This window comes from Folsomia candida, unplaced genomic scaffold (genome assembly GCF_002217175.1).
Source record: "Folsomia candida strain VU population unplaced genomic scaffold, ASM221717v1 Fcan01_Sc022, whole genome shotgun sequence".
NCBI classification, from domain to species: domain Eukaryota; kingdom Metazoa; phylum Arthropoda; class Collembola; order Entomobryomorpha; family Isotomidae; genus Folsomia; species Folsomia candida.
The window spans coordinates 475,159-487,377 of NW_019091214.1; the positions used below are offsets into that span (position 1 = coordinate 475,159).

Below are 12,219 nucleotides of genomic sequence, written 5' to 3' on the forward strand. Positions count from 1 at the left end.
AAAGAAAATGCGTACTGTGGTAATCACAGTGTTATTTTCATTATTGTCAAAAAATTCGCATTAACATGATAAGCCGCTTATCATCATGAGTTATGCAAATTTTAGGGTAAGTTTTTATTTTGCCATGTACATCATCTCACCTGCCCCGACTGCATCCCCGCTAGCGGAACTTCCAACATTTTACTATATGCGGCTTGTTGATTTTTGGTTTTTTAAATTTTGAAAGTTTCTGAAAATAATTAATTACTGGAATTAATTAATTCTTGAATTATAGTAACAAAGGGTAAAATATGGCTTCTTCTTGATGTTGACAAGGAGAGCTTGGAGAGCTCAAAATAAAGGTAAAGTCTGGTTTAAAGAATATTTACTTTTACGGTTTACTTTTTTTGACAAATTTTAAATAAATTAATTCCTCTTTAATTTTACATTTAATAATTGTTGTTATTAACGCAGGGAGGAAACTGACCGTGCAACTGATAATAATAGCAATTTGATAAAAGTTACAAAAACTCCAAGAAATAGAATCTTGTCGACGACATACTTTTCGTCATAATGGGCGACAAGGAATCCTCCGCCACGGGCACCGTCCTCTTCGTCGATTCCATCAAATCGATGGCGGAATCCGTCGGGGTTGCAAATTTAGAGGACGAAGCAGCCAAAGAACTCGCGGAAGATGTCTCGTACCGATTAAAACTTGTGGTGCAGGATGCCGTCAAATTTATGGAGCAAGCTAGACGGACAAAACTCACCCCAGCGGATATCGATTATTCTCTAAAAATTAAAAATATAGAGGTAAGCACCTTAAAAAATTGGCGAAATTATTGCAAAAATTTAGCTAATTAACTCTTGCTAAAGTTTAAGAAATAATTAAAACTACCATGTATTTTAATGACATTTAACAATTTGTATATAATTTAAAATAATAATACTCTTGCTCATCTTTTCCAGCCTCTCTACGGCTTCCAAGTCGACACGTCGACCCCTTTCCGTTTTGCGTCTGGTGGAGGTCGCGAACTCCACTTTATGGAAGAGAAAGAAGTCGACATTCATGACGTCGTTGGCGCCCCCATCCCCAAAATCCCGGCCGATATAGTCATCCGTTCCCACTGGTTGGCTATAGAAGGGAGGCAGCCAGCCATTCCGGAAAACCCGCCCCCTCAATCCATCGACCTCCAGAGGAGCGAGTGTGTCGACCCGGCGTCAAAGTTGGCCAAGGGGAACAAGTCCAACGGAACGGGATCGTACACCCCCACGGTGGGAAAACCCATCAAGTTCAAGAGCAGTGAACAAGTCTTTGTCAAACAGTTGGCGACCCATGAACTCTCCGTGGAACAGCAGTTGTACTACAAGGAGATCACGGAGGCCTGCGTAGGCTCGGAAGAGACGAGAAGAACGGTAAGAATTTGCGAAAATGATAGTGCGAAATTGAACCTAAGCAAAATTCGTGTCGTTTTTTTTTACAAAAATTGGAAAGCATTTGTCTTTCTATCTTTAATTTAGCTCTTTAATTTTTTGGAATTTGGCCATTTCGGTTTTTAATTTTGTTTTTACATTTATGATTCCAGGAAGCCCTCCAAAGTTTGACGAACGATCCTGGTTTGTACGAAATGTTGCCGAGATTATGCACATTTATCGCGGAAGGCGTCCGTGTTAACGTGGTTCAGTGCAATCTCGCTCTCCTCATCTACCTCATGCGCATGGTCCGCGCCCTTCTGGACAATCAGACCCTCTACCTCGAAAAATATGTAAATATCAAAACCTGCTAAAAACTAATTACCATATTTTCCACATTGAGATGATATTTGGCGATGTCAAAAATGATGCTGAAATTTTCCACTGAAAAGTTTAAAAATTCGAAATAATACAAATTCTGTCCAGGATTTAGTTATTTTCTAACCAAAAGCACTAAATTTATTTCAAATTTACAAATTTTTAATACAAATTATCTCCAAGATTTGACAATTATTAATTAATTTCTCGATTTTTAAAGAATTTATCTCCATACTTATTTACTAATTATGAACTAATTTCTTCTCCAGCTCCACGAGATCATCCCCTCCGTCGCGACGTGTATCGTGTCCAAGCAACTTTGCGGTCGCCCCGAGCACGATAACCACTGGGCCCTCCGCGACTTTGCTGCTCGACTTATCGCCCAAATTTGCAAGACGTACAATACCTCGACCAACAATGTGCAAACGAGGATAACTCGGATATTTTGCACTGCTCTCATTAACGAGAAGTCACCCCTCTCCTCGGTCTATGGCTCAATCGTTGGGCTCTGTGAACTGGGGCCGGAAGTCATCAAAACCTTCGTCATCCCCAAACTTAAAGATGTCGGGGATCGGTTAGAACTTTGTCTGGAAGGCGTGGGCCATACTCAAGCAGATAAAGCGTCATGTGTCAAAATTAGACACATTATTGCAGTGAGTACACATTTAACAAAAATAAATAACTTAAATTATCACGAAATTTATGCAAAAAGTGTAGAATTTTAAACAAAATTTGAAGGTGCAATTTTGTAAAGAAAATTGTACCTAAAATATTTGAAAAAGTTTTCGCACTGTGCAAAATACACTACGCCCACAGCAATTCCCTAATTCCAAAATGTATTAAATTTATGATTTGAAATGGAAAACTGCTTCAAATTTTAACGGTACAATTTTCAAGAAAAATATTACGTTCTCCACTACAAAATATATACAATAAATTTCACCCTCAAAATTCCCTACTTGTCGTCTAACCATTTATTTCCTTGCAGAAATACGTCGCCCCCATCGTAAAATCCTCCCGCCCAGCCACCGACACTTTAGAAGATTACAAAACCGAATTCGGCTATTTGGCGCAAGTCTTAAAAACCCAAGACGCCAAAGCCCCTTCGTCCACTCCAGCACCTGGCATTCTCCGCCCAACCCCGCAACAATCCATCCCCGCGACGCAACAACACACCTCCTCCGCCTCCAAACCCGTCATGGGCGCACCTCCCGTCCCCGTCCGTCCTACCACCCCGACCACGCCGACGCTACCCAAGTTCACCGTGGGAAGTAACGTTGTGGTAAATTCGTCTGGGTTGCAGCAGCAGGTAAACCAAAATCAGCAACCGTAAAAAAACAGGAGGAAACAGGAGATAGATTATTTTTTACAAATACATATTTCGTAGATTTGTAGTAGTTTTTTTTCATAATTTTTTAATTAAGACTAACTAGGATTAAAATTCCACTTAATTTTGCTTGAAATTTTCTTCAAAATTTTCTCTAATATTTTAAACCTGGACCAAAATCCTGCAGAGACATGTGCTACCCACGTGGAGAGAGAGAGAAAGAGGAAGCTTTTGACGTTTTTTATTTTTTGAAAATTCCCAAAAATACCTTGTTTTTTGTTTTCTTTTGTCTCCCCGACTTCCAGGTGACCATCAATCTTGGCGAGGGGGACACCTACTCTGTCCCAACCGGATCGGGGATGTCGCTACGTCCTTATATTTCTCCACCGCTGCCACGTGCCCCCTGTGCGCCGACGACGCGACATATTTCTGTCATTCGTCACACCTCTGCCTCCTCCGCCGTCGGTACGCCTAGAATCCTTGCTTATCCCCGGCGCAACGTGAACTTGGGCAGTCCTGTCGCTAGTAATAGTAATGCTCCCGCTTTCAATTTAAATTTCCCCAAGGTTTCTAACCCATTTCAACCGACGACTACGACGACGGCAGTGGTGATAACATCGACGACGACGACGTTAACGACGAGTACTCGGAACATTAATGATTGACAGGAAGTAAAATGTTGTTGGTTCACTTGGTTGTTTGTAACTCTGTAAATTTACGGGAATCGTAATTTTGCAAAATTCGTAATTTTGTAGAAATTTGTACCATGATTTTGCAAAAAGTTTGCTCAGTTTACAAGCATCTGAGTGAATTGGTGGTATTAATTTTCTGTGTTGTAGATTCACTTGGTTGTTTGTAACTCTGTAAATTTACATGGTTCATAATTTTGTACTAATTTGTACCATGATTTTGCACAGTTTACAAACATCTGAGTGAATTAGTGTATTACTTTCCTGTCGGAATTATTATTAAGACGAGGATGACGTGACTATAATAATGTCGACCCGATCTCTCCAGAAGTTGTTCAAAAGGTGTAAATAAATAATAGTGACTCGTATTAATTTAATTGTGTGACTTTATAATTAATTAATTAACAATTAATTTTAATAAATCGTGTGTGAAACCAATTTTGAAGTAATTTAAGCTATATTTTTACATACATATAGGAGACTACGTAAATATTTTGCTGTGGAAATATTTCTGTCTAAAAATTAGTCATTCGTAATCAGCTAAGTATGTAATTGTGTGCTAAATAAAGATGGAGTTAATTAAGGGAATCGAAAATTAAAAACAAAACACTTTCAGGTATTTATTTGTTTGATAAATATTTAAAATTTGACATGGAATAAAGATAACGAGTAATTAAAAACCGTCATACTTAGTTTTGGCTTTGTAATTAATTAACAATTAATTTATTTGCATCGTTATTGCGATTTGAATTTGTATTGCGAAACAGTTTGACGTGCATATGACTAGTAAATTGTGCCCTTACGATTTGAAATGATTATTGCATGTAAAAGAGATTGCATACAAATTTTCAGCTTTAGGAGACGTTCGTAACTTCATAACTCGCAAGCTCGTAAACTTCATAACGCAAATTTTTGGTTTTTTGGTCACCATTTTGACACATGTCACATCAATTGTAAAAACACCTTTTTTTACTAATTGCTCATTTTCTTTATTATTAGCGCAGTTTATTTATTTTGCAAATACTTGTGCGAAATAATGTTGCAAGAAAATAGTCACCTTTTTAAGTTTTAAAAACCTAAAACTTCACAAATCTTTGTGCATGTTGCATTCATAATTTGGGAATTTTGTCATGGGAGTTTTGTATAGTTCCTGAAACTGGTAATTTTTGTGGATCTTTTTTCCTAATTCCGGTATTTTGCCGGTTTTTAAAATTCGATTTATTTCAGGCGTTAGTAAATCGAATTTTATGCGTTGACTAAACGTCGAAATTATTAATTCGCATCATGCTAATAATTAATTAAAAATACTATTTAGGTAATTTTTTGTTCAGGATCTAAAGATAAATTGCAAAATGTTAACGGAAATTTAATTAAAATTTTAAGCCCAGGTGCTAAATAATTTTGCATAGATTTACTTACTTTCTTGAAGTTTTTCAAATTAATTTTTTTTTCCATTGTTGCAAATTTTGAAAAACTATGCTCAATTATCGAGATACCAATATTGTCGTGCGCCCCCTAATTAAAAAAAAAATTGGCAAATAACTCCAAAATGTTGGAAATCGTGTTTGTCAATTTTTTTGCAAAAAACCTCTTCTCTCAACAAACTGACGTTAAAAAAACTTGCTAAACTTTGCTCAATGTTCAAGATTTTCCAACCAAACTTGTCGTGAATACATCCACGGAATTCTGTAAAAATTGGAAACACAAATACATCAAAAATATTGGAAATTTATTGTCTTCCAAAAAAATCTCTGCTTCTCTCAAATTTCTAACAAATTGATGCGAGTGAATCCAACCAATAATTTTTTTTTATTACCGGGGCAAATTCAATACTATAATTTTTATAGTTCGTTTTTTGTAGAAAAGAATTGGTTAGAAAAATTGTCCAAATATTGACAAGATTTATGTTCTTGAAAAAATAGCCGAAATAATTTCATATTTTTCACATAACAGGAATTTTTTTTACAAAATATTGATATTTAGGAAAACCCCAAAACACGTACTATTTTGAAATTTTAGTGATGTTATGAAATGTTCGGTGAAATTAAGTATAACTAATTGTAAGTATAATTAAGTATAACATTTTTAGGCATGTTTAGCGAAATTTTAGTGAAGTTTTATGGATTTTATGAAATTTTTAGTGAAATTTTAGTAATATTTTAGTAAAATTTTAGTGATTTCGTGAAATTTTAATGATTTCTCACTATTTTGTTACAAAATTAATATTTGTCCATTTGTCATAAATATCTTTTACTATCCATTAAACAACATAATTCCGAAATTTTATCTATTCGACTTTACAATGTTACAATTTTTTACTCCATTTAATCATTAATTTATTGCTGTCTTCGTCCCTAGATTTGAAGCAACCGTTACAAAAATTTGTCAAAAAGCAAGCCCAAACTTGCACATTTCCAAATATATTTCCAAATGAACAGAATCAAAATATAAATCTCTCTTCTGCATCCAAACAAAATTAAATACACAAATATATTTCGAGAGCGAAAGAAAATGACAATAATTAAATCATGATTTGCACAAATTTCAAATTAAAAATACTTGTTAACAGTCGTCCACTTTTATTAATTTTTTAGTTGCCTTATTGATCACTAATCTTATCAAACAACGCCCTTTTTGCTATCCACACATGCATTATTTCACACATGCAAACAAAAATGTATATCAAGAGATCAAAATAATTTTCAATTCGTATTTATCAGTTAGGTTTATACATATTTGGGAAAAAATGTGAAACATGTAAAAATTTTGATAAATTCACCTCTATAAAATCAACAATTTACAGATTCAAATAAACGCTCAAATTATTCAAATAAATTTCTACATATATGTACTCATAATTAGTGTTTGTTAAAAATAGGAACAATAAAATCTGAGCCTTTACCTGGCAGGGTTTATTTATATTTACATGGAACTACAAAATTTAATTTCGAAAAATTTAATGATTTTTGTCTCTATTTTTTCTCATGAACAATAACGTTTTGCCAAAAAATTGCGAAAATTTTTCAAAAATCTCGAAAACCCGTTTTCAGAATTTTCTGTAAAAACGTTTTGGCTATGAGATTTATCTTTTCAATACTTAAAAATCACTATGAAAAATTACCAAAATGATCAAAATGACGTGAAAGTTACGGAAATCTTGAAAAATTTAATTCACAGTTGATTTATTTTTTGATTATTTGGAAGCTATGTCATTCAAAGAAAATGGAACGGCTTTCGCCGCGTAAAGTAATTTTGAATGAGACAACTAGAAGTTATTTAATTAAATGACTATCATTTAAATACCTTGAGATGTTTAATTTTATATTTACTATTCTGTACAAATTTGGCCAAAAATTAAAACCAAAAATATAACAAAAATCATTTCTGAAGAACATTCAATTTTCACTAATAATTGAGTACATATGAATATTTTAATTTTTGCATAACATAATTTAAAACCAAATCGTATTTCTCATCTATTTTTGTATTCACTTGTACAAATGGAGACACACCCATAAATAAATACAAGTTCGACTCCATCCCATTTCAACCATGGCTTGTTGGTCGAGTGGTCTGTGTCGGGGATTGTGGATTTTTGGAAATAATGCTGGGATTCGAACTGGTGGTTAACTAATATTTGTGTGTCGTTGTTTCTTTACAGATATAAAAGCTATTAAAAACCAACTGATCAAGAATGAAAAATACGCATTAACATAAATTACGCAATTTTAAAATTGAAATAAATTTACTTTTCGTGTGACATCATATCTGCTGTAGCAGCAATTTCATAGCAGAGTATGCCACTAAAGATGAACACACACACACACAGCAAGCACACCTAAGAAAAAACTATACGCAGAAACAAAACACAAAAACAAAATATAAACATGTAAGTACAAATATCTAAATAAAAATATCCCCGAAACAGACAAACCACAAGCCAATTTTTTGCAATTTTCATTGCACACTTTTCGAAAAATCGTTACATCTTTTTCAAAAAATCTGTAAAAATCCTACAAAAAATATTTACTTTACTGACTGATAAATTATATCAATAAACACGTAGCAAAATTGTTACGGGGATATTTACCAGAAGAAAAAATCTGCATGAAATGTGCAGATATATCCCAAAAGTAGGAATGAAAAAAAATCATCCCACAAATGTGCGTAAGTTGCACCAAAAATCTTGTAAAATTATTGCAGTATATAAACATCGGACTAAATTTCTCACAACTTCGACACCATTAAAATAACTTTCAAAAAATTTGAATAATGTTAGAACATTTAAATTCGATTTTCTGCCTTATTAATAAATAATCTGTAATAATAATCTGTATAATAATCTGTAATAATAATCTGTAATAATTTGTAAAATTAGGACTCCTAATTTAGGAGTGAAAATCAGGCTGCAATTTTTACTAACAAGGGACACTCACGACCTGTCGTTTGAGTCCAGGGTACCCACTATGTTTTTTAGAATCTACTAGGACCCCAGATGAAGGATTCATTCATATTTCCTTGTAAAACTCATATTTGGCGACGTGGCGTGGCGCCAAATTCGCCAAAATTGAATGTTTTTATTTTTGAAACCGCTATAACTTTTGAAATCCTGGACGGATTTTCAAAATTTTTGGCAAAAATCATGACAAAGAGTTCAACTTTTCTTATTCCATGAAATTTTTTCTAAAATTATCGCTTTTAACTTTTCGCAAAATTTCGTAATTTTCTTCGAAATGGGGGTTCGTCGAAAAAATCCTAAAAATATTGCAAAAATTAGAAATTTTTTATTTTTATTTTTTTGTCAAAAATTTCGACTTTTGTGATCATTTTAAGCATAAAATTTTGAAAACCCGACATAAAATGCAAAAGTTATGGGGGTTTGAAGTTGGGCGAAAATGCAAATTTTTAAGTTTGGCGCCACGCCATGGCGCCAAATATGAATTTTACACGGAAATATGAATGGATCCTTCATCTGGGGTCCTAGTAGATTCTAAAAAACATAGTGGGTACTCTGGACTCAAACGACAGGTCGTGAGTGTCCCTTGTAAGATTGCTTCCCTATTATATAAACTACGAACTACCATTTCATAAAAGTAGCACAGTTTGCGAATTTCATCAATTTCTTGATCACACAATTTACTAAATTAAAACTTACTGTAACAATTAACATACCGATTAAGCTAAAAATAGCCAAAAGTTAATGATTCTACTGTTAGAAATCTGCCATAGTCAGGCAGCTATTGATTTCTCTGTGTTAAAGTTGCCACCGCTTGGTATTAGAATTATTTACCTTAGAATTAGAATTAATTGCTTACCTTATTGAATAATTTTTGTTGATTTAAGTTTAATTAGTTTGACTCGGTTTTTAATATTTCGTTTGAAATTAACAAATCTTGGTAATTTAGATTTGTCCATTTTACGTTATGGTTGAGGCATTAAAATTAAAGACATTTTTACATGCATTTCGCCGCGTAAAGTTAGGCTGGATCAGACAACTAATCACGGAATTACTTCATTAAATATCTATAATTTCAATACCTTGAGATATTTATTTTTATATTTATTATGTTGTATAAATTTGATTTCCCCATTTAAAAATGAAAACCAAAAATATAGCAAAACTAATTTATGTGTTCTCTAAACGAACATGCTGTTTCACCAATAATTAAATAAATATTTACGTTTTTGCATAACATAATTTAAAACCAAATCGTATTCCTCATGAATCTATTTTTGTATCTTGCACTAATTTCATGAATCTATACGAGTTAAAAATATAGATTTCTGACTTATTTACTTGCTTGGATAAATAAAGACACGCATAAATAAATACAAGTTCAACTCCATCCCATTTCAACCATGGCTTGTTGGTCGAGTGGTCTGTGTCGGGGATTGTGGGTTTTAGGAAATGCTGCTGGGATTCGAACTGGTAACTAACTAATATTTATGTCTTGTTGTTTCTTTACAGAATATCAATACAAAACAAACTTGAAAAACTTACTGATTTCCCGCTAGACCAGGAATGAAAAATACGCATTAACATAAATATCGTTATTTTTAGTAAATTTACTCTTAGTGGGACATACCTGCTGTAGCAGCAATTTCGTAGCAGAGTATGCCCACTAAAGATGAACACACACACAGCAAGCACACACCTAAGAAAAAACTACGCATAAACAAAACACAAACAAAAATATAAACAAGTAAGTACAAATATATAAATAAAAAATATCCTCGAAACAGACCAAACACAAGCCAATTTTTTGCAATTTTCACTACACTTTTCTAAAAAATGGTTGCATATTTTTCTGAAATCCGTAAAAATAAAAATAAAATCATTTGATAAATTACATATCAATAAATACGTAACGAAATTGTCAAGAGGCCATTTACCATAAATAAACTCATTTTAATGTGTAAATATTTCTGAAAAGTTAAAATGAAAATCACCCCACAAATTTGTGTTACTTGCACCGATTGCGCAAAAATCTCGTAAAATTACTGCAGTTTATCAACATCGGACTAAATTTCTCACAACTTCAACGCCATTAAAATAACTTGCATAAAATTATAACACTATTACACATTTTAGATTCCTTCAATTTCTGGTGAAATGATCGTTTTAAAGACGTTGGACTTCGTGAATCGTTTACCTCATTGAATAATTTTTGTGAATTTATTTTTCTGTATTAGTTTAACTCCATTTTTAATATTTGTCATGAAATTAACCCATGTTAGTCATTTAGATTTATGTTTTTTAAGTTACTTGTGATTTTAATTAGTTTATTTATGGTCAACGTTTTAAGAGGACTTGTAAATTGCTTCAGAGTTTACAAAAAAAAACTACGAAATTTTTAAAAATATGGACAATTTTGCTTCTTTATGAAATCACTAATTCGCGAAATAATGGACCCCTTACGCAAAACCTGTCATCGATTTTGGTCGAATTTTGACACTTTGACCTCCAACCAACTCAAATTAATCACACCTTTTATGCAACACCCTGCTTAAAAAATTTCGGGCAAGATTTTCTGAGATTTGCCGGACTTATAAATTGCCTCAAAATTTACAAAAAAATTACTAAGTTTGTAGAAATTAACAATTTTGATTTTGGATAATTTTGGATAATTTTACTATGAAATTAATTACCAGTTCGTGAAATATTGAAAACTCTTACGTAAAACCTGACATCGATTTTGGTTGAATTTTGACACCTTGACCTCACACCCTTTCAAATTAATCACACCGTTTATGCAACACCCTGCTTACAAAATTTCGGACACGATTGACGAGATGATCATCATCACCTACCACAATATGCAAATGAGGAAGGATGGAATTCATTCAATTAAAAAAACACAAACAACACCACACACACAGAATGATATCATCAGTCAAAAGATGATTTATCATTCTCATCTCGAAATCACTTTGCCCTTTAACCCTACACAATCCCGCTGGCTTATGCACCATGCAAAACCACACCCTCGATGACAAGACAAAGGAAAACTTTAAATTAACTTATTACCCAGGCAATTCACGCAGTCGTTGGTAACTTTGTAAAATGCGTAAGGTTTATACAATAATTTTGTAAACTGTTACAAAATAAAAAGATGCATTTGATCGGAGTAAGTTTACAAAAATTTGGAAGCTAATTTTCCTCAGAAATGGTTTTAAAATTTTATAAAAATTAGTAACTTTAGGAATTTTACAAAGTTACAAAGAACTTTTAGACTTACTGTGACAATGTTGACTCATCTGGTAGTAAATTAATACGAGTTTGTAAATTCACTGATGTTTTTAAAACGGCGTTGCACATGTTCGATTAATGAAGTGTTCCATAGATGCATAATTTAAAGTAATATGTAGCTCTCCAAAATTTTATCAGAAACTAATTGAAATTATGACTTGGCTTAAAATGCTGATTTTTTTCATAATTAGAAATTTTAAGGTGATGACGCCAAAATTGAAAATTTGAGAGATAACATAGTAAAATTATTTGAAAGATAGTTGACCGGTAATCTCACACAACTTGTATGCAAATGTGGCAAATATATTTTTTTAGTATTATAATTTCTGATTTTGAGCATTCTATTAATTTCTGAAATGTCTGATTTTTGGGAACTAATTTTCCTTCTAATTTTGTAAAAGTTTTGTAAAATTTTATAAAGTTACTTATACTTGCTTACCTTGTCGATGCGGATCTATCTATTTAAGTTTGCACATGGTCAAAGTTTTATCAGAAACTAAATGAAATTATTTCTTCTGTTTAGTAACTCCTGCATTGAAAATGCTGACTTTTTACATAATTCGAAATTGAATGGTTGAAACGCCAAAATTTGAAATTTCAGAAATAATGTTCGAAAGTTGTTGCAAAGGTCTCTTTATGATATTTGTATTTTTATGCTAACGCACACAACTTGTACGCAAATC

General features: G+C 32.7%; 1 protein-coding gene and 1 long non-coding RNA gene across 15 annotated transcripts; both read left to right on the forward strand.

Annotated features, from left to right (window-relative positions):
- Nucleotides 1–33: 33 nt before the first annotated feature.
- On the forward strand, nucleotides 34–4,472 carry LOC110858780 (transcription initiation factor TFIID subunit 6). Of its 14 annotated transcripts, XR_004836855.1 has the most exons (9): nucleotides 34–341; nucleotides 454–792; nucleotides 949–1,395; nucleotides 1,566–1,745; nucleotides 2,040–2,423; nucleotides 2,759–3,079; nucleotides 3,403–3,562; nucleotides 3,664–3,768; nucleotides 4,071–4,472. XR_004836855.1 is itself a non-coding variant. In XM_035858905.1 (8 exons), exons 2-8 carry the CDS (start codon nucleotides 553–555, stop codon nucleotides 3,669–3,671), a joined length of 1,740 nt encoding a protein of 579 aa, XP_035714798.1. In that variant the 5' UTR covers nucleotides 34–341; nucleotides 454–552; the 3' UTR covers nucleotides 3,672–4,472. The 14 variants fall into 14 exon arrangements, 13 of the variants coding, with proteins under 13 accessions (XP_035714798.1, XP_035714791.1, XP_035714797.1 ...); XM_035858905.1 differs by having other exon boundaries at nucleotides 3,664–4,472; XM_035858898.1 differs by having other exon boundaries at nucleotides 42–341; nucleotides 3,403–3,778; nucleotides 4,039–4,472.
- Nucleotides 4,473–7,406: 2,934 nt separating this feature from the next.
- On the forward strand, nucleotides 7,407–9,952 carry LOC118438504. Its single transcript, XR_004836863.1, has 2 exons — nucleotides 7,407–7,675; nucleotides 9,755–9,952. It is a non-coding gene; the product is annotated as an uncharacterized LOC118438504 (long non-coding RNA).
- The last annotated feature ends 2,267 nt before the right edge of the window (nucleotides 9,953–12,219 follow it).

Bases quoted from the DNA above. Each gene is read 5' to 3' on its own strand.
- LOC110858780 (XM_035858898.1), top strand. From the start codon at position 553: ATGGGCGACAAGGAATCCTCCGCCACGGGCACCGTCCTCTTCGTCGAT. The intron at 793-948 runs GTAAGCACCTTA...CATCTTTTCCAG, and splicing joins TAAAAATTAAAAATATAGAG to CCTCTCTACGGCTTCCAAGT. The intron at 1,746-2,039 runs GTAAATATCAAA...TTTCTTCTCCAG, and splicing joins CCCTCTACCTCGAAAAATAT to CTCCACGAGATCATCCCCTC.